The following is a 26,429-nucleotide window of genomic DNA, read 5'->3' as shown; positions in this document are numbered from 1 at the left end:
CCCATGTGCACACTTAAATAATAATAGGGATAGTTACTACCGTTACTTGAAAGAAATATATAGTAAACTTGAAAGCAGAATATATATTTTTGGGAAAAAATTTAAAATAAACATTGCAAATACAGTATAAAAGGTTTCTCTCTCACCTTCAAATATTTCACCAGCTTCTGAATTTGCCAATATTCTGATGGCAAATCTGCATTTGCTTCCTGACGATGATCAGGTTGTTCTTCATCTTCCTCACTTTCTGAGGAGCTGTCACTAATAATTTCCTCAATCTTTTCAACACTCTTACTAGGAACAACAACATATAATAAGTATGTTTATGCTACAGTATGCTTATGTTACTATTTCAGCAACATACATTGATACATGAACTATGGATAAGATACCAACACCACCTGAATTGTGGAAGATCTTTGTTAACATCTACATGAGGGGATGAATAAACACATGCCTTTATAGCAGGTGCATTTCAATATTATTGCTATGGTACAATAATAATAATAAAAAAGTAGTAAAAAATGAAAAAGGTATTAGGTAAATGACCTAAGACTCCCACTTGTCATAGTGATAAAATAACTTAAATAATGGGTGGCTATTTATATTTATGTTTCTTCCATTTCTTTACTTGAAATTGAATACAATTGAAAATTCAGTTTTCCAATTGCACTGGCCACACTGCAACTGCTCAACAGTCATGTATGTCGAGTGGCTACCACACAGGACAGCTCAGAAATAAACCATTTCTATTACTGCAGGAAGTTCAGTTGGGCAACACTGCCAGTGCCCCAAAGGGAAAGGCATTTTTTCCCTTACCAAAGACAGTTAGTTCACTTTATTCCATCCTGCTCTGAGGCTTTTAACTCAATATCAAGGTCATGGACACATGGAACATATTGAATTCACTCTTATTTTCTTTCTTTCTCTCTCTATCCCCCCAGATGTGCTCTCCATAAACATCTTTTTAATTTTTTTTTTTCCATTTGGAAGCATAGTATAGGAGGACAGGTAGTTGTCCAGTTTCATTAATTCTAAAGGTTCTACCATTCTCTTAATTTCTCAAAGACTTTTTGGCACACAGAGCTCCAATTCTTGTACTTTCAAAAGTCAGAATGGTACAACTGTGCTCTCTGAGCCACGGTGCAGTGAAATCCTGAACCGAAGTGCCTGGTCCAACTAAACAAGACACATGAACTGAGTGTCAGATTTATGTATTCTCTTGTCCAAAAGATGTCAGGAAACCTGAATTGGTTACAGAGGAAAATCTGATAGATCAGATTAGTAGACCTGGAAGGCATTATACTAAGTGAAATTAGTCAGAGTAAAACAAATACTATATCACTTCACTTATATGTGGAATCTCAGAGGAAAAAAAAAAAAGCAAAAAACAACCAAATTCATAGAAATCAGACTTGTGGTTACCAGAGTTGGAGGGAGGAGAAATTGGAGGAAGAAGGTCAAAAGGTACACAGTTATAAGATAAATAAGTACTAAGGATGTAATGCACAACATGTTGACTACAATTAACACTGCTGTGGGGTGTATTTGAAAGTTGCTTAGAGAGTAAATCTAAGTTCTCATCATGAGGAAAGAATTACTTGTAACTATATAAGGAGATGAAAATTAACTGAACCTATTGCAATCATTCCACTTCAGTCACTTCAGTCGTGTCTGACTCTGTGCAACCCCACAGATGGCAGCCCACCAGGCTTCCCCGTCCCTGGGATTCTCCAGGCAAGAACACTGGAGTGGGTTGCCATTTCCTTCTCCATTGCATGAAAGTGAAAAGTGAAAGTGAAGTCACTCAGTCGTGTCCGACTCTAGCGACCCCATGGACTGCAGCCTACCAGGCTCCTCTGTCCATGGGATTTTCTAGGCAAAATTACTGGAGTGGGGTGCCATTCCCTTCTCCAATATATATATATATATATGTTATTAAGGGGTGTGTGTGTGTGTGTATATATATATATATATATATGTTATTAAGGGGTACACCATAAGCTTTGACTGTGTAGATCACAACAATCTGTGGAAAATTCTTCAAGAGATTGGAATACCAGACCACCTGACCTGCCTCTTGAGAAGTCTGTATGCAAATCAAGAAGCAACAGTTTAACTGGATCTGGAACAAAAGACTGGTTCAAATTCAGAAAGGAGTACCTCAAGGCTGTATACTGTCACTCTGCTTATTTAACTTATATACAGAGTACATCATGCAAAATGCCAGGCTGGATGAAGCACAAGCTGGAATCAAGACTGCCGGGAGAAATATCAATAACCTCAGATATGCAGATGACACCACCCTTATGGCAGAAAGTGAAGAGGAACTAAAGAGCCTCTTGATGAAAGTGAAAGAGGAGGATGAAAAAGTTGGCTTAAAGCGCAACATTCAGAAAACTAAGATCATGGCATCTGGTCCCATCACTTCATGGCAAATAGATGGGGAAACAATGGAAACAGTGAGAGTTATTTTCTTGGGCTCCAAAATCACTGCAGATGGTGACTTCAGCCATGAAATTAAAAGACACTAGCTCCTTGAAAGAAAAGCTATGACAAACCTTTTTAACAGCATGTTAAAAAGCTGCTGCTGCTACTAAGTCGTGTCAATCATGTCCAACTCTGTGCAAAAGACATTATTTTCTGACAAACTTCTGTCTAGTCAAAGGTATGCTTTTTCCAGTAGTCATGTATGGATGTGAGAGTTGGATCTTAGGGAAGGTTGAGCACCAAAGAATTGATGCTTTTAAACTGCAGTGTTGCAGAAGACTCTTGAGAGTCCCTTGGACATCAAGGAGATCAAAACAGTCAATCCTAAAGGCAATTAACCCTGAATATTCATTGGAAGAACTGATGTTGAAGCTGAAGCTCCAATACTTTGGCCACATGATGCAAAGAACTGACTCATTGGAAAAGATCCCAATGCTGGGAAAGATTGAAGGCAGAAGGAGAAGGGGACGACAGAGGATGAGATGGTTGGATGGCATCACCAACTCAATGTACGTGAGTTTGAGCAAGCTCTGGGAGTTGGTGCTGGACAGGGAAGTGCCGGGAGCCGGCATATTGCATATTGAGTGCATATTGCATATTGAGTGCAGCACTTTTCAGGATCTGGAATAGCTCAACTGGAATTCTATCACTGCCGGTAGCCAGCGTGAGGAACTCCGCCCATGACAAAGGTCATGAGGAAGGAGGCTTGGCATACGCAAAGGCGGGATCAAGCCTCAGGAGTCTCCCTGGAAATTCTCGAGCAATCTACCCCCAAAACCAGAGTCTGCCTACTTTCTGCTTTGTGCTTTCACCTACACCTCTGACTTTACGGGGGGCTGTCCCCCACTACCTCTCTGAAAAAAGTTAGCTTACAGCTCCAGTTAATAATTCCTGGGTGTGACAGTGTTTAACCTACAAACTCCTTTGGAAATCCTCTAGCCTGCCTGAATAGGTTTTTCCGGCCACATGTGATTGTTCAGAGCCTCCCAACTGTGAGAGGCAGGAGATGTTCTAAACTGTCTAAACACAGATTCTTTTGAGTAGTTAAAAGATTGATTAGAAATTGTATTAGTGAAGGGATTTTCACTTGTTGGGCCAATGTTTGCTGCTAAGTTTCCATATCCCTTACCTGCTGTGTCCCTGGCAGTGTATTGGTTAATATAATTGGTGTAAATAGTAGCTTTAATGTTTGTAACCTGGGACCCTTGAGTTATTTCTTTTTGTAGCCCACCACACCTTTGCGCTGTACGAATGCAACTTTATCTAATGCTTTTGGAGGGTGGCTCCTGACCAATCACCTTTAGAGAAAAATAAGTTTTCTGAAGAAAAGGTCTTAAAATGTTAACAGGCCTCCGGGCCAGAAGATGATGCAAATCACCTAAGCTTTTGCATATGATAAGTTTGCAGGAAGAAAGCCTGGTTTGCTGCAAGACTCTACCCCTTCCCCCATTATCCTCTGTGCATAACTTAAGGTATAAAAACTACTTTGAAAAATAAAGTGCGGGCCTTGTTCACCGAAACTTGGTCTCACCATGTCGTTCTTTCTCTTACCTTCTGGCTGAATTATTCAGCCTCTTTTCTCCACTGAATTTCCCCACTGAGCTATCCTTATTTCAGCCTCTTTTCTTCACTGAATTTTCCTACTGAGCTATCCTCATTCTATTACTCTTTATATCCTTAATTAACATTTAATTAAGCAATTGTTTCCTGATCTTCGCCTACGCCGTCTCTCCTTCGAATACCCTGGTTCAGCCGGGGCTGGTCCCCGGCAGGGAAGCCTGGCACACTCCAGTCCATGGGGTCTCAAAGAGTCAGACACGACTGAGCAACTGAACTGAAGAAAAGAGAAGTCTCAATTCAGTAATCTAAACTCACATCTAAAGAAACTAGAAAAAGAAGAGCAAAACAAACCCAAAGCAAAGAGAGAAAAGAAACTAATAAAGAAAAGAATGAACAAAACTGAAAACAGAAACAACTTGAAAAATCAATTTAAAAAACTGCTTCTTGAAAAGATCAATAAAATTGACAAACCTCTAGCAAGACTGACAAAGAAAAAGAGAAGACACAAATTTCCAGTATCAGAAATGAATAAGGTGTAGCATATCACTTCAGATCCTGCTGACAACAAAAAGATAATAAAACTATGAACAACTGAACACAGACTAAACTGATAATTTAAAGAAATTGATTCCTTTAAAGGTACAAATTACTGTCACTTAACCAATACGAAACACATGATTCTTGCCTGGAGAATCCCTGGGATGGGGGAGCCTGGTGGGCTGCTGTCTACAGGTTCACGACTGTAGAGTCAGACACGACTGTAGTGACTTAGCAGCAGCAGCAGCAGCAGCAGGCTTCCCTGGTGGTAACGTGTCTGCCTGCAATGCGGGAGACCTGGGTTCAACCTAGGTTTGATCCCTGGGTTGGGAAGATCCCCTGGAGAAGGAAATGGCAACCCACTCCAGCACTCTTGCCTGGAAAATCCCGTGGATGGAGGACCCTGGTAGGCTACAGCCCATGGGGTCGCAAAGGGTCAGACATGACTGAGTGACTTCACTTTCACTTTCATGGCTACTAATGGAATTAATTCATAACTTAAAAAAAAAGTGTCTTCAGTTTCAGATGATTTCACTGGAGAATTCTACCAAGCATAAAAAAACAAACACGAATTTTACACAATCTCTTCCAGAAAACAGAAGAGAACTGAACTCATTTTATGAAGTCTGATATCAAAACTGAAGTATATACAGAAACAAAACACTGCTATTGAATATCCCTCATGAGTGTAGATGCAAATAGCCTTAACAAAATGTTAAGCACGTATAAATATATATATGTAAAGCTGGGCTGGAAGAAGCACAAGCTGGAATCAAGATTACCAGGAGAAATATCAATAACCTCAGATATGCAGATGACACCACCCTTATGGCAGAAAGTGAAGAGGAACTAAAAAGCCTCTTGATGAAAGTGAGAGTGAAAAGTTGGCTTAAAGCTCAACATTCAGAAAACGAAGATCATGGCATCTGGTCCCATCACTTCATGGCAAATAGATGGGGAAACAGTGTCAGACTTTATTTTGGGGGGCTCCAAAATCACTGCAGATGGTGACTGCAGCCATGAAATTAAAAGATGCTTACTCCTTGGAAGGAAAGTTATGACCAACCTAGATAGCATATTCAAAAGCAGAGATATTCCTTTGCCAACAAAGGTTCGTCTGGTCAAGGTTATGGTTTTTCCAGTGGTCATGTATGGATGTGAGAGTTGGACTGTGAAGAAAGCTGAGCACCGAAGAATTGATGCTTTTGAACTGTGGTGTTGAAGAGGACTCTTGAAAGTCCCTTGGACTGCAAGGAGATCCAACCAGTCCATTCTAAGGGAGATCAGTCCTGGGTCTTCACTGGAAGGACTGAGGCTGAAGCTGAAACTCCAATACTTTGGCCACCTCATGCGAAGAGCTGGATTGGAAAAGACCCTGATGCTGGGAGGGATTGGGGGAAGGAGGAGAAGGTGACGACAGAGGATGAGATGGCTGTATGGCATCACCAACTCGATGGACATGAGTTTGAGTGAACCCTGGGAGTTGGTGATGGACAGGGAGGCCTGGCGTGCTGCGATTCATGGGGTCACAAAGAGTCGGACATGACTGAGTGACTGAACTTAACTGAAAGCTATATATATGTAAAGAAGGACCAAGTGCGGTTTATTCCAGGAATGCAAGTCTGCTTCAGGATTCAAAAATCAACCAGTGTAATCCACTACAGTAACAACCTACAGAAGAAAAATGGAATGATCATACTAATTGATGCAGAAAAAGCATGTGACAAAATTCAACACTCAGTGGTATTAAAACTCTCAGAAAAACAAGAGTAGCGGGGAACTTCCTCAACTTAAAGAATATCTGCAGATAAACTCTGAGAAGGCAACGGCACCCCACTCCAGTACTCTTGCCTGGAAAATCCCATGGACACAGGAGCCTGGTGGGCTGCAGTCCAATGGGGTCGCTAAGAGTCTGACAGGACTGAGAGACCTCACTTTCACTTTTCACTTTAGTGCATTGGAGAAGGAAATAGCAACCCACTCCAGTGTTCTTGCCTGGAGAATCCCAGGGATGGCGGAGCCTGGTGCGGGGCCATCTATGGGGTCGCACAGAGTCAGATACAACTGAAGCGACTTAGCAGCAGCAGCAGCAGCAGCACAAAAACTATCATCATACTTACTGGTGAAAGACAGAATGCTGTCCTCTTAAGACTAAGAAAAAGGAAGGAAGGACTTTTACCTTGATCATTGATAGTTAACAGTACTGGTGTTTCTACTTCTGGATGTAAATCTAACAAAACATGTACTGGACTTTTATGCTGAAAATTAGAAACTGCTGGTGAAAGAAACCAAAGCCTTAAATAAACAGTCATACAGTCTACACAGTAAAGATATCAATTTTCTCAAAATTGAGATAGGGTTTCAATGTAACTTCTATCAAAATCTTCAGTTGTTGTTGTTCAGTCACTCAGCTGTGTCTGACTCTGCAACTGCATGGACTGTAGTACGTCAAGCTTCCCTGTCTTTCACCATCTCTCAGAGCTTGCTTAAACTCATGTCCATTGAGTTGGTTGGAGAAGGCAATGGCACCCCACTCCAGTACTCTTGCCTGGAAAATCCCATGGACGGAGGAGCCTGGTAGGCTGCAGTCCATGGGGTCGCTAGGAGTCGGATACGACTGAGCGACTTCGCTTTCACTTTTCACTTTTCACTTTCATGCATTGGAGAAGGAAATGGCAACCCACTCCAGTGTTCTTGCCTGGAGAATCCCAGGGACGGGGGAGCCTGGTGGCTGCCATCTATGGGGTCGCACAGAGTTGGACACGACTTAAGTGACTTAGCATAGCATAGCATTGAGTTGGTGATGCCATGCAACCATCTTTCTTCTGTTGTCCCCTTCTCTTCCTGCCTTCAGCCTTTCCCAGTATCAGGTCTTTTCTAATGAGTCAGCTCTTCGCATCAGGTGGCCAAAGTACTGGAGTTTCGGCTTCAGCATCAGTTCTTCCAATGAATATTCAGGATTGTTTTCCTTTAGGATTGACTGTTTTGATCTCCTTGCAATCCAAGGGACTCTCAAGAGTCTTCTCCAACTCCACAGATTAAAATCTTCAGTAAGTTTTTTTTTTTTTTTTTAGCATGATCATTCTAAAATGTATGTGGAAAGGAAAATAAGTAGAATAACTCAAAACAATTTTGGGATAAAATAATAAAGGGAGAGGAATCACTTTACCAGATTTCAAGAATAACTATAGAGCTATAATAATCAAGATTGTGTGCTATCAAGATTGTGTGCTAGGGCTAGATATAAAAATTAGCTGAACAGAATGGAGACTCAGAAATAGCCCCGAGTACACCCACCTGATGCTTGACTAAGGTGAAAACGCTGAACATCAGTAGGTTACAAAAAAGAATCTTGATGTATATATAAATTTTATATAAAATTAAACTCAAAATGAATACCAGCCTTAAATGTAAAATTATTACAACTTTTAGGAAAAAATCATTGGAGATAATCTTCAGGATCAAGGGCTTCATGAAGAGTTCTTAGACATGACATCAAAAGCACAATCCACAGAAGAAAAACTAATAAATCAGACTTCATCAAAAACTGTTCTCCCAGAGGCCCTATTAAGAGGAGGAAAAGACAAGGTACAGAGAGGGAGAAAATACCTGCAAACTAACATATACAATGAAGGATATCGTAGAGAGATAGATGAAGAACTCTCAAAACTCAACATTTTGAAAAACAAATGATTCAATTAAAAATGAGCAAAAGATATAGACAGACATTTCACTGAAGAGCGTAAACAGATAGCAATAAGTTCATGACAAGATATTAACATCATGAGCCATTAGGGAAATGCAAAGACTGCAATAAGCTGTCACCGCACAGATTTTAGGACAGCTAAAATAAAACAACAAAACCAAATATTGGCGAGGATGAGGGGAACTGAGTCTCTCATACATCACTGGTGGGAACACAAAATGGTGCCACCACTCTGGAAAAGCTAAGTAGTTTCCTAAAAAGCTAAAAACACAATTACCATATATATCACCAACTGGGCATTTACCCTAGGGGAATAAAAACTTTCATCTGTACAAAAACCTGTATGTGATTGTTTATAGCAGTTTTATTTTTAAAAGCCAAAAGCTGCAAACAGCTAAAATGTGCCTTAATACATGAAAAACTTTAAAAGCTGTGGTATATCCATACAATGGAATGCCACTCAGCAAAATGCATGCAACAATTAGGTGGATCTCAAGGGTATTATGGTGTTGGAAAATAAGTCAATATAAAAACAACATATGAATCTATCTATACGGCAGTCCAAAATGACAAAATTATGAAAGCAGATGACTGTTGCTAGAAAGTGGGGATTATGGGGGAACAAAAGTGGTTGTGACCATAACAGGGTAGCCGGAGGACACGTATGGGGTGAACAGTTCTCTAGCCTGGTTGCCACGGTCACCATAACAAATTACACATGATAAAATGACACTGAACTATGCATTGTCCCAATGGAGGGAAAGAGCAAATTAGCCAAGATGGTGGTGGTCAGGCTCTCTTGCCCCACAGCCTCTCACTCTTGCCCCACGTTTTATAAATACATGGTTATGTGACAGCTGACATCACTTACAGCACTGCACCCCCGTATCACGATGTACCCACTTGGCCGTGGGCCACTTCTGCTCTGATACCCGAAAAGCCCTGGAGGCTGCCTTATGTCTGTGTTACAGCCATGTTATGGCCGCGTTAGGGACGTGTTATGGCTGTGTCTGCTGGGTCAACCACAAGAGAATACAGCGTGTCTGCTGCTACAGCTGCTATGCCAGTCAGGAGAGAATAAACGTGTCTGCAGTTTCTACGATTCCTTACATTTTCTTCCAGCTTTGCTTGTTGCCTACCCTGGGTTCAGTGAACAGTGATATAGCAAAACACATATACATTGTACCAATGTTAATTTCTTGGTTTTGATCTTGTACAGTAGTTATGCAAAATGCAGGATTTAACTGTTGGGGGGAACTAGGTGAAGGGCATATGGGATCTCTCTGCACTATCTCTGCAACTTTCTGTGACTCTACAAATATTTCAAAGTAAGAATTTTTTAAGAATTGTCAAAATTTGAATAATTTATTATTCCTAACTTTCCAAGATGGCATATATGTTTTAGAGTGTCTTAAAGTTTGTTTTCTTTTGAACTGTGCAAATTTTATAATATGAAATTCCTGCCATTTCTCCCTGCCTCCCAAACTTAAAAGCAGCTGAACTTTCTCCCCAGATATGTCACTTTTATTGTCAAACTGAAAACTGGGTAAGAAGCTTAACAGTTGGTTTTCGACTAATGGCTGTTTTAATGAGAAATTACATATGTCACTTTAGAATTAGCAGAGCCATTGGTGATCAGTAAGTAAGGATCAGAAAGATGACGATTTTGCTATGACAGAGGCAAGAGATTAGCTAAGAGTCCTGTTTTGCTACCATTCCCTGGGTTGGGAAGATCTCCTGGAGTGGGAAATGGCGATCCACTCCAGTATTTTGCCTGAAAAATCCCATGGACAGAGGAGCCTGGCAGTCTACAGTCCAAAGGGTTGTAAAGAGTTGAACATGACTGAGCAACTGAACACACATGCAGTTAACAGCTTTTTGCAGTTAACTGCTTTTTGCATTAAATATATGTGTTTACAAACAGTTAGCTAATACCAGTAGATCACTGTATTTAACTCCACATTAGGGACATACAGTTTTCTGGGGCAGAAGCCCACTGTACCCCTCTTTGCCTGGCCAAGCAATAAAGCTATTAATTTCTACTTTATCCCCCCAAAATAGCTCCACATTGAAAATTATCCTATATATTTAAAGAAACCCATTATTACCCTTCTTACAGCATTTCTACTATATCAGTATAGATATCATAAGACCCTAATGTGAAAGTAAAGCACCATTAACCAGTATTAACTAGCTGTTATGTAGGAGTGGCTTTAAAGAACTGATCCTCAAGTGGTAAAGAATCTGTTTGCAATTCAGGAGACTCAGAAGACATGGGTTCAATCTGCAGGTCGAGAAGATCCTCTGGAGAAGAAATGGCAACCCACTCCAGTATTCTTGCCTGGGGAATCCCATGGACAAAGAAGCCTACTGGGCTGCAGTCCATAGGGTCGCAAACAGTTGGACATGACTGAGCACACACACGTTAATAGAAACTCACCGAATTAACTGTGCTCTTCCAGGTGAAACAGATGATCTGGACTTTTCAAGTTTTCCTCCATGTTTTTCTACTTGGGTGTCTCTTAGTGTATTTCTGCTCCTAAAGAAATATTAATTATATTAATTACTTTATGCTAATAGAATATTAAAAATATAAATGTGTACAAATATTCCATCATTATCATGCACCCAAATGATATGTTTTCCTGACAGAGTGACTGAGTTTCAGTCTCATCTGACACCTGAGAGGTCCCTTCTGTCCTGTCCTGCAAGCAGAGCCATGAATTTTATATAATGGAGAAACACTTGTCCAATATTTCTTTGTGCCAGAAACAGGTCTTCACAGGTTGCTATCACTGGAAAGGTCCTTCAGTCTATGTCTTCTACCCTGAGTCCCAACTGCCTGTGTTCTCCTTGCCCACCCAACATCACAGCAGGGCCTGTGTCGATTTTCTGGACATTCTCAAGCTTAGTATACTTTTTGGAATATACTGGTTTGCATTAAATCCTTGTTTAGTAAATTCTTAACTGAAAAAAAAGTGAGCACATGGAAAAAGCAGTATTTTATAATTCATCCCCCAGTTAACAGATGAGCCCAAACACTTTATCATTTTCAGACTCACCCTTTCAAAGAGAGCCACAAGGTCAAATACCCGCAAATCAGGGAGAATCAGAGGAGCAAGGTGTCTCACCTCCCACAAGTCTCCCCTCTCTCAGCTCTCTGAGTCTGTGTCCAAAATACAATCACCTGTGCTTCTTAGAATCCCTATAGGTGAGGGTCCCCACGTGACCAGTAGGGAGCCCGTTCTTAATAAGGGGACAACATGGAACACTAAAAATACACTGAAACTTGTAACCCATTTGCTAAAACTTCACAAAGTGCTCTAGGTGCTTCTGACTGCTTTGGTGTTGGCAACATTGGCCTTTATTCTTTGCTTTGGCACCAATTTACAAAGGGTCCTGAATGGAGCTGCTGCTGCTGCTGCTAAGTCGCTTCAGTCGTGTCCGACTCTGTGCGACCCCATAGACAGCAGCCCACCAGGCTCTGCCGTCCCTGGGATTCTCCAGGCAAGTACATTTCAGACTTTCATAAAACCAGTGTCCACTTTACTCAGGCCTGTCACATGTTTCAGATTCTATCCTTTTTATAGTATTCATTTAAAGTTCTCTTAATACACATGGTACCACCGCTATGAAGTTTCCCCTAATTAACTTCACATGATTTTATATTTTTTTAACTAATTTATTTAATTGGAAGCTAATTACTTTACATTATTGTAGCAGTTTTTGCCATACATCGACATGAATCAGCTATGGGTGCACATGTGTTCCCCATCCAGAACCCCCCTCCCACCACTGGTCATCCCAGGGCACCAGCCCTGAGCACCCCATCTCATGTATTGAACCTGGACCAGCAATCCGCTTCACATATGATAATATACACGTTTCAACACTACCCTCTCAAATCATCCCACCCTTGCCTTCTCCCATTGAGTCCAAAAGACTATTCTTTATATCTGTGTTTCTTTTGCTGTCTCACATACATCATCGTTACCATCTTTCTAAATTCCATATATATGCGTTAGTATACTGTATTGGTGTTTTTCTTTCTGACTGACTTCACTCTGTATAATAGGCTCCAGTTTCATCGACCTCATTAGAACTGATTCAAATGCGTTCTTTTTAATGGCTGAGTAATACTCCATTGTGTATATGTACCACAGCTTCCTTATCCATTCATCTGCCGATGGACATCTAGGTTGCTTCCATATCCTGGCTATTGTAAACAGTGCTGCGATGAACAAGATGAACATTGTCTCTTTCAAATCTGGTTTCCTCAGTGTGTATGCCCAGCAGTGGGACTGCTGGGTCATATGGCAGTTCTATTTCGTTTTTTTAAGGCATCTCCACACTGTTCTCCATAGTGGATGTACTAGTTTGCACCAATAGTGTAAGGGGGTTCCTTTTTCTCCACACCCTGTCCAGCATTTATTGTTTGTAGACTTTTTGATGGCAGCCATTCTGACTGCCGTGAGATGGTACCTCATTGTGGTTTTGATTTGCATTTCTCTGATAATGAGCGATGCTGAGCATCTTTTCATGTGTTTGTTAGCCATCTGTATGTCTTCTTTGGAAAAATGTCTGTTTAGTTCTTTGGCCCATTTTTTGATTGGGTCATTTATTTTTCTGGAATTGAGCTGCAGGAGCTGCTTGTATATTTTTGAGATTAATTCTTTGTCAGTTGCTTCATTTGCTATTATTTTCTCCCATTCTGAAGGCTGTCTTTTCACCTTGCTTATAGTTTCCTTCATTGTGCAAAAGCATTTAAGTTTACTTAGGTCCCATTTGTTTATCTTTGCTTTTATTTCCATTACTCTGGGAGGTGAGTCATAGAGGATCCCGCTGTGATGTATGTTGGAGAGTGTTTTGCCTATGTTCTCCTCTAGGAGTTTTATAGTTTCTGATCTTACATTTATATCTTTAATCCATTTTGAATTTATTTTTGTGTATGGTGTTAGAAAGTGTTCTAGTTTCATTCTTTTACAAGTACTTGACCAGTTTTCCCAGCACCTCTTGTTAAAGAGATTGTATTTTCTCCACTGTATATTCTTGCCTCCTTTGTCAAAGATAAGGTGTCCTTAAGTGTGTGGATCTATCTCTGGGCTTTCTATTTCATTCCATTGATCTATATTTCTGTCTTTGTGCCAGTACCATACTGTCTTGATGACTGTAGCTTTGTAGTATAGTCTGAAGTCAGCCAGGTTGATTCCTCCAGTTCCATTCTTCTTTCTCAAGATTGCTTTGGCTATTTGAGATTTTTTTGTATTTCCATACAAATTGTGAAATTATTTGTTCTATTTCTCTGGAAAATACTGTTGGTAGGTTGATAGGGACGGCACTGAATCTATAGATTGCTTTGGGTAGTATACTCATTTTCACCATATTGATTTTACCAATCCATGAACATGGTATATTTCTCCATCTATTTGTGTCATCTTTGATTTCTTTCACCAGTGTTTTATAGTTTTCTATATATAGGTCTTTTGTTTCTTTAGGTAGATTTATTCCTAAGTATTTTATTCTTTTTGTTGCAATGGTGAATGGAATTGTTACCTTAATTTCTCTTTCTGTTTTCTGATTGTTAGTGTATAGGAATGCAAGGGATTTCTGTGTGTTAATTTTATATCCTGCAACTTTACTATATTCATTGACTAGCTCTAGTAATTTTCTGGTGGAGTCTTTAGGGTTTTCTATGTAGAGGATCATGTCATCTGCAAACAGTGAGAGTTTTACTTCTTCTTTTCCAATCTGGATTCCTTTTATTTCTTTTCTTCTCTGATTGATGTGGCTAAAACTTCCAAAACTATGTTGAATAGTAGTGGTAAGAGTGGGCACCCTTGTCTTGTTCCTGAATTTGGGGGAAATGCTTTCAATTTTTCACCACTGAGGATAATGTTTGCTGTGGGTTTATCATATATGGCTTTTATTTTGTTGAGGTATGTTCCTTCTATTCCTTCTGGAGGGTTTTTATCATAAATGGATGCTGAATTTTGTCAAAGGCCTTCTCTGCATCTATTGAGATAATCATATGGTTTTTAATCTGTCAATTTGTTAATGTGGTGTATCACAATGATTGATTTGCAGATATTAAAGAATCCTTGCATCCCTGGGATAAAGCCCACTTGGTCATGATGTATGATCTTTTTAATATGTTTTTGGATTCTGTTTGCTAGAATTTTGTTAAGGATTTTTGCATCTATGTTCAGTGATATTGGCCTGTAGTTTTCTTTTTTGTGGCATCTTTGTCTGGTTTTGGTATTAGGGTGATGGTGGACTCAGAATGGGTTTAGAAGTTTACCTTTCTCTGAAATTTTCTGGAAGAGTTTGCATAGGATAGGTGTTATCTCTTCTCTAAATTTTTGGTAGAATTCAGCTGTGAAGTCATCTGGTCCTGGGCTTTTGTTTGCTAGAAGATTTCTGATTACAGTTTTGATTTCTGTGCTTGTGATGGGTCTGTTAAGATTTTCTATTTCTTCCTGGTTCAGTTTTGAAAAGTTCCACTTTTCTAAGAATTTGTCCATTTCTTCCAAGTTGTCCATTTTATTGGCATATATTTGCTGATAGTAGTCTCTTACGATCTTTTGTATTTCTGTGTTGTCTGTTGTGATTTCTCCACTTTAATTTCTGATTTGATTCTTCTCCCTTTTTTTCTTGATGAGTCTGGCTAATGGTTTGTCTATTTATCTTCTCAAAGAACCAGCTTTTAAGCTCTGTTGATTTTGGTTATGGTCTCCTTTGTTTCTTTTTCATTTATTTCTGCCCTGATTTTTATGATTTCTTTCCTTCTACTAACCCTGGGGTTCTTCATTTCTTCCTTTTCTAGTTGCTTTAGGTGTAGAATTAGTTATTTATTTGACTTTTATCTTGTTTCTTGCAGTAAGCTTGTATTGCTATGAACCTTCCTCTTAGCACTGCTTTTACTGAATCCCATAGGTTTTGGATTGTTATGTTTTCATTTTCATTCGTTTCTATGCATATTTTGATTTTTTATTTCTTTTTTGATTTCCTCTGTGATTTGTTGTTTATTCAGAAGTGTATTGTTTAGCCTTCATATGTTTGTATTTTTAATATTTTTCCAGTAGTTGACATCTAATATTACTGCATTGTGATCAGAAAAGATGCTTGGAATGATTTCACTTTTTTTTAAATTTACAAAGGCTAGATTTAAGGCCCAAGATGTGGTCTATCCTGGAGAAGGTTCTGTGTGCACTTGAGCAAAAGGTGAAATTCATTGTTTTGTGGTGAAATGTCCTACAGACATCAATTAGGTCTAACTGGTCCATTGTATCATTTAAAGTTTGTGTTTCCTTGCTAATTTTCTGTTTAGTTGATCTATCCATAGGTATGAGTTGGGTATTAAAGTCTCCCACTATTATTGTGTTACCATTAATTTCCCCTTTCATACTTGTTAGCATTTGTCTTACATATTGTGGTGTTCCTATGTTGGGTGCATATATATTTATAATTGTTATATCTTCTTCTTGGATTGACCCTTTGATCATTATGTAGTGTCCTTCTTTGTCTCTTTTCACAGTCTTTATTTCAAAGTCTATTTTATCTGATATGAGTATTGCTACTCCTGCTTTCTTTTGGTCTCCATTTGTGTGAAATATCTTTTTCCAGCCCTTCACTTGCAGTCTGTATGTGTCCCTTGTTTTGAGGTGGTTCTCTTGTAGGCAGCATATATAGGGGTCTTGTTTTTGTATCCATTCAGCCAGTCTTTGTCTTGGTTGGGGCATTCAACCCATTTACATTTAAGGTAATTATTGATAATATGATCCCGTTACCATTTACTTTGTTTTGGGTTCGAGTTTATAAAGCCTTTCTGTGTTTCCTGTCTATAGAAGATCCTTTAGCATTTGTTGAAGAGCTGGCTTGGTGATGATGAATACTCTCAGCTTTTGTTTGTCTGTAAAGCTTTTGATTTCTCCTTCATATTTGAATGAGATCCTTGCTGGGTACAGTAATCTGGGTTGTAGGTTTTTCTCTTTCATCACTTTAAGTATGTCCTGCCATTCCCTTCTGGCCTGAAGAGTTTCTATTGAAAGATCACCTGTTATTCTTATGGGGATCCCCTTGTGTGTTATTTGTTGTTTTTCCCTTGCTGCTTTTAACATTTGTTCTTTGTGTTTGATCTTCATTAATTTTATTAAAATGTGTCTTGGGGTGTTTCACCTTGGGTTTATCCTATTTGGGACTCTCTGGGTTTCTTGGACTTGGGTGGCTATTTCCTTCCCCATTTTAGGGAAGTTTTCAACTATTATCTCCTCAAGTATTTTCTCATGGCCTTTCTTTTTGTGTTCTTCTGGGACTCCTATGATTCGAATGTTGGGGCATTTGACATTGTCCCAGAGGTCTCTGAGGTTGTCCTCATTTCTTTTTATTCTTTTTCTCTTTTTTCCTCTCTGCTTCATTTATTTCCAGCATTCTATCTTCCACCTCACTTATTCTATCTTCTGCCTCGGTTATTCTACTGTTGGTTCCCTCCAGAGTGTTTTTGATCTCAGTTATTGCATTATTCATTATTGATTGACTCTTTTTTATTTCTTCTAGGTCCTTGTTAAACTTTTCTTGCATCTTCTCAATCCTTGTTTCCAGACTGTTTATCTGTAACTCCATTTTGTTTTCAAAATTCTGCATCATTTTTACTATCATTATTCTGATTTCTTTTTCAGGTAGATTCCCTATCTCCTCCTCTTTTGTTTGGTTTGGTGGGCATTTATCTTGTTCCTTTACCTGCTGAATATTTCTCTGCCTTTTCATCTTGTTTAGATTGCTATGTTTGGGGTGGCCTTTCTGTATGCTGGAAGTTTGTGGTTCCTCTTTATTGTGGAGGTTCCTCCCTGTGGGTGGGATTGGACGAGTGGCTTGTCAAGGTTTCCTGGTTAGGGAAGCTTGCATCAGTGTTCTGGTGGGTGGAGCTGGATTTCTTCTCTCTGGAGTGCAATGAAGTGTCCAGTAGTGAGTTTTGAGGTGTCTATAGGTTTGATGTGACTTTGGGCAGCCTGTATATTAATGCTTAGGGCTATGTTCCTGCACTGCTGGAGAATTAGCATGGTATGTCTTGCTCTGGAACTTGTTGGCTCTTGGGTGGAGCTTTGTTTCAGTGTAGGTATGGAGGCTTTTGGATGAGCTCTTGTCAATTAATGTTCCCTGGAGTCAGGAGTTTTCTTGTGTTATCAAGTTTTGGATTTAAGCCTCCTGCCTCCGGTTTTTCAGTCTTATTCTTACAGTAGCTTCAAGACTTCTCCATCCATACCACACCAATGATAAAACATCTAGGTTAATGGAGAAAAGATTCTCCACAGTGAGGGACACCCAGAGAGGTTTGCAGAGTTACATACAGAAGAGAAGAGGGATGAGGGAGATAGAGGTGACCAGGAGGAGAAGAGGAGGAATCAAAAGGGGGGAGAGCAATGTAGCCAGTAATCAATTCCCTATGTGCTCTCCACAGGCTGGAACACCCAGAAAGGTTCACTGAGTTACACAGAGAAGAGAAGAGAGAGAAAGGAGAGATGACCAGGAGGAGAAGAGGGGGAGTTAAAAGGAGAGAGACAGATCTAGCCAGTAATCAGTTCCCTAAGTGTTCTCCATAGCCCAGAATATCCAAAGAGATTCACAGCACTGGGTAAAGAAGAGAAAGGGGAGGGAGGAGATAGAGGTGACCTGGGGGAGAAAAAGGAAAGTCAGAGGGAGAGGGCAATCAAGCCAGTAATCACACACCTAAGTAAAAATGGGTACTGAAGATTGGATTCTTAAAGGTACAAAATTGATAACAAATACCAAAAAGCAAAGATTAAAAATCTAGAGTAGAGGTTAGACTCTCAAAAATACAATAGTAAAAATACAAAACAAAATCACAAAAAATAATTTAAAATATATATGAAATTTGCTTTAAAAATAGGGTCTTTTTTGTCAAGGTAATAGCAGGCTATAAAAATGAAAATTAAAGGAGTAATAAAGGGCTTTAAAAGATGCTTACTTCTTGGAAGAAAAGTTATGACCAACCTAGACAGCATATTGAAAAGCAGAGACATTACTTTGCCAACAAAGGTCTGTCTAGTCAAGGCTATGGTTTTTCCAGTGGTCATGTATGGATGTGAGAGTTGGACTGTGAAGAAAGCTGAGTGCCGAAGAATTGATGCTATTGAACTGTGGTGTTGGAGAAGACTCTTGAGAGTCCCTTGGACTGCAAGGAGATCCATCCAGTCCATTCTGAAGGAGATCAGCTCTGGGATTTCTTTGGAAGGAATGATGCTAAAGCTGAAACTCCAGTACTTTGGCCACGTCATGCGAAGAGTTGACTCATTGGAAAAGTCTCTGATGCTGGGAGGGATTGGGGGCAGGAGGAGAAGGGGACGACAGAGGATGAGATGGCTGGATGGTATCACTGACTCGATGGACATGAGTCTGGGTGAACTCCGGGAGTTGGTGATGGACAGGGAGGCCTGGCGTGCTGCGATTCATGGGGTCACAAAGAGTCGGACACGACTGAGCAACTGAACTGAACTTAACTGAAAGGGCTTAAAAATAAATTTATTTTTTTAATTTAAAAATGATAATAGTAAAATATATCTAGGAATTTCTCTAGAGCTGTTGTGGGTAGTATGGGGTCAGTTCAGTTTCAGATAGTTCCTTGTTCCAGCTTATACTTCTTCTCGAGGCCTACAGGCCCCTTCCAATGTAGTAGGTGCTAACTATAGGGTTTTAATCTGTTGCACCTGTCACTTTGTTTATTTTGGCTTCTTCTGTTTGCAAGTCTCTTCAGTGTCTAGTTTCCGCTCTGACACAAGGGGGTGGAGGTGGTCACTTATTTAGGCTCACTTGTTCAATTGTGCTGTGGGGAGGGAGTAACACTGCAAACAAATATCACTGGTGTGTGTAGGGAGCGCTCACAGTGTCTGGGCCACAGTGGGTTTGCCCCCATTCACGGAATGTGTGCCTTTGCAGTCTACACTGCTCAAGCTCCAGGTTGCTTGGCAGGGGAACTGTCTAAAGCAGGCCCTGGGTTGTATGCACTTCCCAGGTCTAAGCCACTCAGGTTCAGGTTCTCGGGTACTCCACAAAGGCACAGACTCAGTTGGGCCTGTGTTCTGTGCCCTTCCCAGGTCCAAGCAGCTCAGGCAAAAAGGTGCTTGGCAAGCGCACTCTCCCCAAGTGTGTCTTATCTCCTCCCCTGTCCCAGCTGCTCTGTTTCCTGGGTGCACAGCGGGAGCGCTGTCTCAGGTGTGCTGTGTGTCTCCTTTAGGGAGCTGATCACTGGCTGCAACCTTCCTGGTGGATGTCAACCGTCCAGGATCTCAGGAAGACTTGGTTAGCAACTGGGAGCCTGCTCACAGTTTGGTAGAGAATGCCATCGCGGGCAGAGATTGCCCCTTGCTGGCTCTGGCTGCCGCCCACCTGCCTCTCTGCCTCCAGTGGGAGATGGGCTTGTCTGCAGCCAGCTAGCTCTTCTTTGGTATTCACTCAGTCCTTTGTTCTGTGAGCAGCCTGGCAGTGCCTTAGGTTAGAGCTTTTTGTGGGAAAGTTCTCTCTCTCACACGCTTTCTTTTTTTTCTCTCTCTGGCTATCCCACAGTTTGGGTTGCTATCTCACATTAGCTCCCTCAGATTGCCCTCAGGGCATTCAGGCCTGGTCCTTAACCTAAGCAATACAGCCTGTGCCTCCCTGTTCAGCCCCCACTTGCTGGTGGCAGATGCGAGCGTCTGGGCTACTTCTCTGCTGGGAGTTGTAGTTAGGCACGTAATCTGTGGGTTTTATTTATTTATTTTTTCCTCCCAGTTATGTTGCCCTCTGAGATTCCAAAACTCCCCTTAGACCTGCCACTGAGAGGGTTTCCTGATGTTTGGATACTTCTCCTTCTTCACGACTCCCTCCTAGCATGGGTATCCGTCCCTAACTCTTTTGTCTCTCTTTTTATCTTTTATATTTTATCCTACCTCCTTTTGAAGACAATGGACTGCCTTTCCAGGTGCCTGATGTCCTCCACCAGTATTCAGAAGTTGTTTTGTGGAATTTTCTCAGTGTTCAAATGATCTTTCAATGAATTTGTGGGGGAGAAAGTGGTCAGGAGACCACTTTCCTATTCCTCCACCATCTTAGGACTGCCTCCTGATTTTATATTTAATCACATAATTTAACACTACTTAATCAGGTCCCTACCACAATGTTTACATTCCCCCGTGAGATTCCTCCATGTGTTTTATCATCATTTTCATTTGTTATTTGCCCTGACTCACCAACCACATGAAAGTGAATTGTGCTCTCCTTCCATGGTCCTCTGTACACAAACCCAGTTTGATGTCAAATCTTTCTTCTTGGAACATGAAGAGGGGAAAAGGGAACCAACCTGTAATTACTTTGGAGGGAGGTGTATGTATATACTATGTATTTTCCTCCAGTGAAATGAAGTTATGTGAAAAGTTAGATAAACATGTGGTAGGGAAGTATGTATCAGAAAACCCATTATGTTAATATCTACCTACTCTTTGGAACTGACACTGGTCCTCCAGTTTAAACTTGGCTCCAATCTCTTGGTCAGTTGACTCCTTCCCAGGTTAATTCGGTTCTTCTCCTGTGTACTCTTGCGGGAAGTAACACTAGCTTTGTGTGTAATGGCCACTTCCTCCTTAGGTGCCTCATTAGGCTGATCCTTTTGTGGTTGTTCACTGAATTTAATTTCCTTCAATTAATAAAAAAAATTTTAAAAGAGCGTATTTTTATAATGATACTGTTTCTGAATTATCTCATGCTATCTGAAAATTCACCACCCTGGTGATAAATTCAAGATGTCTCAAGATGCTCTAACTTGTGTTGCTTAGCAACACAAATTGAATCTGGGCAACTTCAAGACTAAGCCCTCTACTGGAGTTAGGCTGACAGTAATGGGATGATCCTAAACTCACAGCTCTTAAGCAGCCCACACAGATACTGCAGCAGGGCTGGATTGACTCACTCCTCACCACCACCTGAAAAAAATTATACTCAAACCCTATAAAGGCTGAGATGCATCTTAGTCAAATTGCTGAGACCAAGGATAAAGAGATCATCTTGCAGGTAGCTAGAAACTGAAGACACTTTATAGACAGAAGAAGAAACATAACAATTAAAATACACTTCTCATCAGAGACAATGCAATCCAGAAGACAAGGGAGGGATACAGTTAAGGTGATGAAAAGGGAAAAAATTCACATCCTCTCAACTCAAAATTCTATACAGAGGGAAAAAAATCTTTTGAAAATAAGGATAAAATAGACATTCACAGATGAAGAAAAGCTGAGAGAATTCATTATCAGAAAGACCTAGGATAAAAATTGTTCATGGAGCTCTTCAGTCAGAAGGAATCTCATACTACACAGAACATGGATCTACATAGAATAATGCTGAAATGATAAAAATAAATATAAAAGACTCATTGTGGTGAGGGGTTACCACACCACATATGTTACTAGTAACCACATGTTGTTACTAGTAACAACAACATGTTACTAGCATGTTGAAGTAAAATTCATGACCGCAATAGTACAAAGGCCTGGGAGTGGCCTTTGAAGCCACTTGTAAGGTTCTTAGACTAGTGGTAAAACTGTAAAATATTGTTCCAAGGCACACTCTATAAATTAGAGACATATATGCCCAAGTGAGATACTTTTAAAAAGTAGCACAACTGATGAACTAATAGCATAAATAAAATGGAATCATTTCTAAAAGTTCAATTAATCCAAAAGGGGAAGAATAAAAGGAGACAAGGAATAAATGACACTAATAAAAGCAAATAGCAAAATAGTAAATGTAATTTAACTCTATCAGTAGGAACTTTAAATGAAAGTGATTTAAAGACTTCAATTAAAAGAACTCATCACATTGGACGTAAAAGGAAAACCTAACTATTTGTAGTCTAAAAGAAACCACTTTATATATAAAGGTATAAATACATTATAAGTAAAAGGCTGAAGAAAAATATTCTATGAAATCGAGAATCAAAGCAGAAATGCCTATATTAGACATTAGACAATCAGACAAAAAGGGACTTCAAAACAAATAATATTATCAGAGGTAAAGAGAGAGACACACAATGACAGAGCCAATTACCACCCAATTCTAATTATGTTCACAATAGAATTTCAAAAGACATAAAGCAGAAATAGAACAGGAAAAACAGATAAATCCACAATTAGGAAACTTCAAAACTCCCCTCTCAGAAATCAACAAAGTGAGCAAAACAAAACTTAATAAGAATATAAAAGACCTGAGGAAAACTATCAACCACCAGAATGTAACTGACATTTACGGAACACACCACACACAGCAGCAGAAAACACATTCTTCTCAAAAGCACAAGGAAAAGTCCACCAAACTGACCAAATTGTAAGCCATAAAACAAACATCCACAAATTTAAAAGAACTGGAATCATATAAAACACTTTCTCTTAATAAAATGGACATAAGCTAGAAACTCGTAAAAAGATATGTGGAAAATCTTCAGATATATTGATTTGCATGAAAACATAGAGTCTCTGGGAGACAGTTCACATGGTGCTGTTAAAGAAACTCACAGCATAAAATTTCATATTAAAAAATATAGGTCTCAAACCAATTCCTAAGCTTCCAACTCAAGAAATTAAATAAGAGCAAATTAAGCTTAAAGAGATCAGAAGAAATAAAAGTATAAGAGCAGAAATAAAATAAAGTAGAAAGAAAACAATAAAGAAAATCAATGAAACAAATAATTGTTCTTTGAAAAGACCAGTAAAATTGATCACTTTTTTCCAGATGAGTTAAGAACAAAAAGAAGATATAAGTGACCAATATTAGGCATGAAAGATGGATCCTTTAGAGAGCAAATCCTCTAGACATCAGAAGATAATAGTGGAGTAGTATTTGATGTCAATACATTAGGTAAGTTAGACAAAATGTACAAATTCATTGAAAGCTATGAACCACAAATGCTTAGCAAGAGAAAGAAATATCAATAGTTCTGTATCTATTAAAGAAATAAAATTCTCAACATAAACCCTTTCAACAACGAAACCTTCAAGTAGAGATGGCTTCCTTGGTAAACTCTACCAAACATTAACAAAGAAATAAGACTCAATCTATATGAAGAATTCCAGAAAGAAGAAAAGTAGTGAATACTTCCAAATTCATTTGTGGCCACATTACCCAGATACAAAAACCAGACAAAGACATTAAAAGATAACTACTAAGCCACATCCTTCATGACTATAGATACAAAAATCCTCAGTAAAATATTATCAAATTACGTTTAACAACGCTAAACAGGGTAAGAGATCGTGACCAAGTTGGAATTATCCTGGGATTCAATATTAGTTCAACATTCAAAAATCAATGACCATATCAACAGAATAATTATGTGATCATCTCAAGAGATGCAGTAAAATCACCACCTCCAAGCAGGAATGGACTCATTTCCCATGGTGTAAGTTGAGGCCTCATGGGAAGCATGTCCTCCTGGCCAGGTGAGTGTAAGCAGAGACGCAGTGGGGAGACCAAACTTCTACTCACTGCCCAGTGGTGTTGAGGCACCCTACACTACCAGGTTCCCAATGGAGTCTAAGCGAGGAACTTGGATTTTTACATGCACTTTGCAGTACCCCAGACCTACACCATGAAGCCTACACTTAGAGAAATCCTGCTAAAACAAGACTGCCATAAAATACAAAGTTTCATAATATAATCCAAAAATGTCCAAGACACAATGTCAAAAAAACCACTCACCATACCAAGAACAAGGAAATGTCACAACCTGAATAAGAAAGGACGTTGAATAATTGATGCTTATACCAAGATAAAATAGATGATGGAATAATCTCAAACAGATGTCGGAGTAAGATTTTAAAGTAGCCATCGTAAAAATGCTTCAACAATCAATAATAAGACTTGAAACAAATGAAAAATTCGAAAGTTTCAGCAAATAAATAGATGATATAAAGAAGAACCAAATAGAAATTTTGAAATTTAAATTTACAAACCAAAATAACTCCCTGGATAGTTTGGCAACAGGATGGAGAAGAGAGAACCTGTGAACTTGAGGACAAACAATAGAAATTACCCAGTTTGAACCACAAAGAGAAAATACATTGGAAAAATAAATAAATAAACAGAGCCTCAAGATCTGTGGGACAGTAGAAAAAAATCCAACATTCATGTTATCAGAGCACCAGAAGGAGAGGAGAAAGAAGGTCAGACTCTAAGAATGTCAGAAGTTTTCCCCAACTTGGAAAAAGACATAAATGTAAGATTCAAGAAGTTGAGCAAACCCTAAACAGAATAAACCCAAAGAAATTCCTATCAAGAGACATAATAATCTAACTCCATAAAACCAAAGTCAGGGAAAAGTAACAGCAATGAGAGAGAAAAAACATTTTACCTATAAGACAGAAACAATTAAGAACAGATTTCTCATTAGAAAACATGGAGGCCAGAAAGACTGGAAACATTTTCCAAGTGCTGAAAATAAAGAACTGTCAACACAGAATACTATATACAGTGGAAGTATTCATTAGGAATAAAGGGGGATTTTCAAGATGTTCTCAAATAAAGGAAAACAAAGAGAATTTGTCACCAACAGACCTACCTCCAAAGAACAAGAAGTTCTGAAACAGAAAGGATATGATAAGGAAATTGGCAACACCAGAAAGGAAGGAAAGAATCAGAGAAAGAATAAAAGCATGGGTAAACACAAAAGACTTGCATCCTCCTCTTGAGTTTTCTAAATGATGTTTGATGGCTGAAGCACGAATTATAACATTGTCTAATACAGTTTATCAATGTGAAGGAAACAAAGACAAATATAAATGAGAGAGGGTATAGGGACTTAAACGAAGACATGGTTTCTATACTTTACTCAGGTGGTAAAATATCAAACCAGTATATTATGACAAATTATGTATAACACAATATCTACAACAACCACCAAAAACTCTACACAAATAGATATACCTAAATACTATGGAAAAATCAAAATGGTATTTTAAAAAAATGTTCAAGTAAGCCAAAGAAGACCAGGAAAAAGAAAAAGATAAGCAAAACAGAAAACAGAAGGAAAAAACAGAAAATAAAACTAAGCTGGCAGACTTAAGCCCTGATATCAATAAGTAAAAGTAAATAATCTAGGGACTTCTCTAGTGATCTAGTTAAGAATCCACCTGTCAATGCAGGGACATGGGTTCAATTCCTGGTCCAGGAAGATCCCACACGCTGCAGAGCACCTAAGCCCATATGCCACAACTACTGAGCCAGCATTCTAGGGTTCAACAACGGAAACCACTGGAATGCGAAGCCCTCACACAGCAACTAGAGAGTAGCCCTACTCACAGAAACTAGAGAAAGCCTGGGCTCAGCAACAAAAACCCATCACAGCCAAAAATGAAAGAATGAATGAAAACAAATAGGCTTTTTAAAGTAAATGATCTAAACACACCATGGATATGATACATCGATATATAGTTTCAGAAAGTGGATTTTTAAAATGACTCAACTATATGTTATTCACATGAAACTCACTTCCAATATAATGATATAGGTAGCTTGAAAGTAAAAGAAGGGGAAAAGATATACCATGCAAACATTAGTTAAAAGAAAGCCAGGGGTACCTATATGAATAGTAGATTAGCCTTCAGAAAAAAAAGAAAATCATCAAAGACAGAAAGGGACATGACATAATGATAAAATAGTCAATCAAGAAAACGTAATCCTAAATGTGTATACAGAACTGCATATACAAAAACAGAACTAAGAGGAGAAACAGACAAATCTACAATTATAGTTGGAGGATTTCAAATCCCTCTCAAAACTGATAGAAAATCAGCAAGGATATGAAGAATTCAACCACACCAAAAACCAAATTTATAAAGTTGTTCAGAGTTTGTTCTCCAAATACAGTGGAATCAAACTAATAATGAACCATGTAATGGGAAAATCTAACACTAAGTAACAAACTGCTAAATAATCATGGGTCAAAGAGGAAGCCTCAAGGAAAAAAAAATTATGAGGTACAGTTGACTTAAGGGAATTGTTTTAAATACAAAAACTGAATGAAAACGATGAGAATAAAACACCGAAATGTGTGACAGGTGGGAAGTTCTGCAAGGAAAATTTACAGCACTAAATACTCACC

The 26,429-nt window shown here is 39.1% G+C and overlaps 1 protein-coding gene across 10 annotated transcripts in view; it reads right to left on the bottom strand.

Annotated features, from left to right (window-relative positions):
- ODAD2 (outer dynein arm docking complex subunit 2) overlaps window positions 1–26,429 on the bottom strand; it is a 225,922-nt gene that overhangs the window by 176,013 nt on the left and 23,480 nt on the right. For 8 of the 10 annotated variants that reach the window (XR_011570048.1, XM_070800976.1, XM_070800977.1 and 5 more), the window contains 3 exons: window positions 20,779–20,975; window positions 10,734–10,832; window positions 147–294 (listed from right to left, as the gene is read on the bottom strand). Coding sequence is in view for 7 of the 10 variants with exons in the window: in XM_070800976.1 (XP_070657077.1) it covers window positions 147–294; window positions 10,734–10,832; window positions 20,779–20,975 (444 nt within the window). In the remaining 3 variants the exon portion in view is untranslated. Of the gene's footprint in view, window positions 1–146; window positions 295–10,733; window positions 10,833–20,778; window positions 20,976–26,429 lie in introns of those variants that run through there. The other 2 variants (XM_070800983.1, XM_070800982.1) reach the window with 2 other exon arrangements.

Source organism: Bos indicus, chromosome 13, assembly GCF_029378745.1.
Source record: "Bos indicus isolate NIAB-ARS_2022 breed Sahiwal x Tharparkar chromosome 13, NIAB-ARS_B.indTharparkar_mat_pri_1.0, whole genome shotgun sequence".
Taxonomy (NCBI): Eukaryota; Metazoa; Chordata; class Mammalia; order Artiodactyla; family Bovidae; genus Bos; species Bos indicus.
This window is presented reverse-complemented; position numbering and strand designations above follow the sequence as displayed.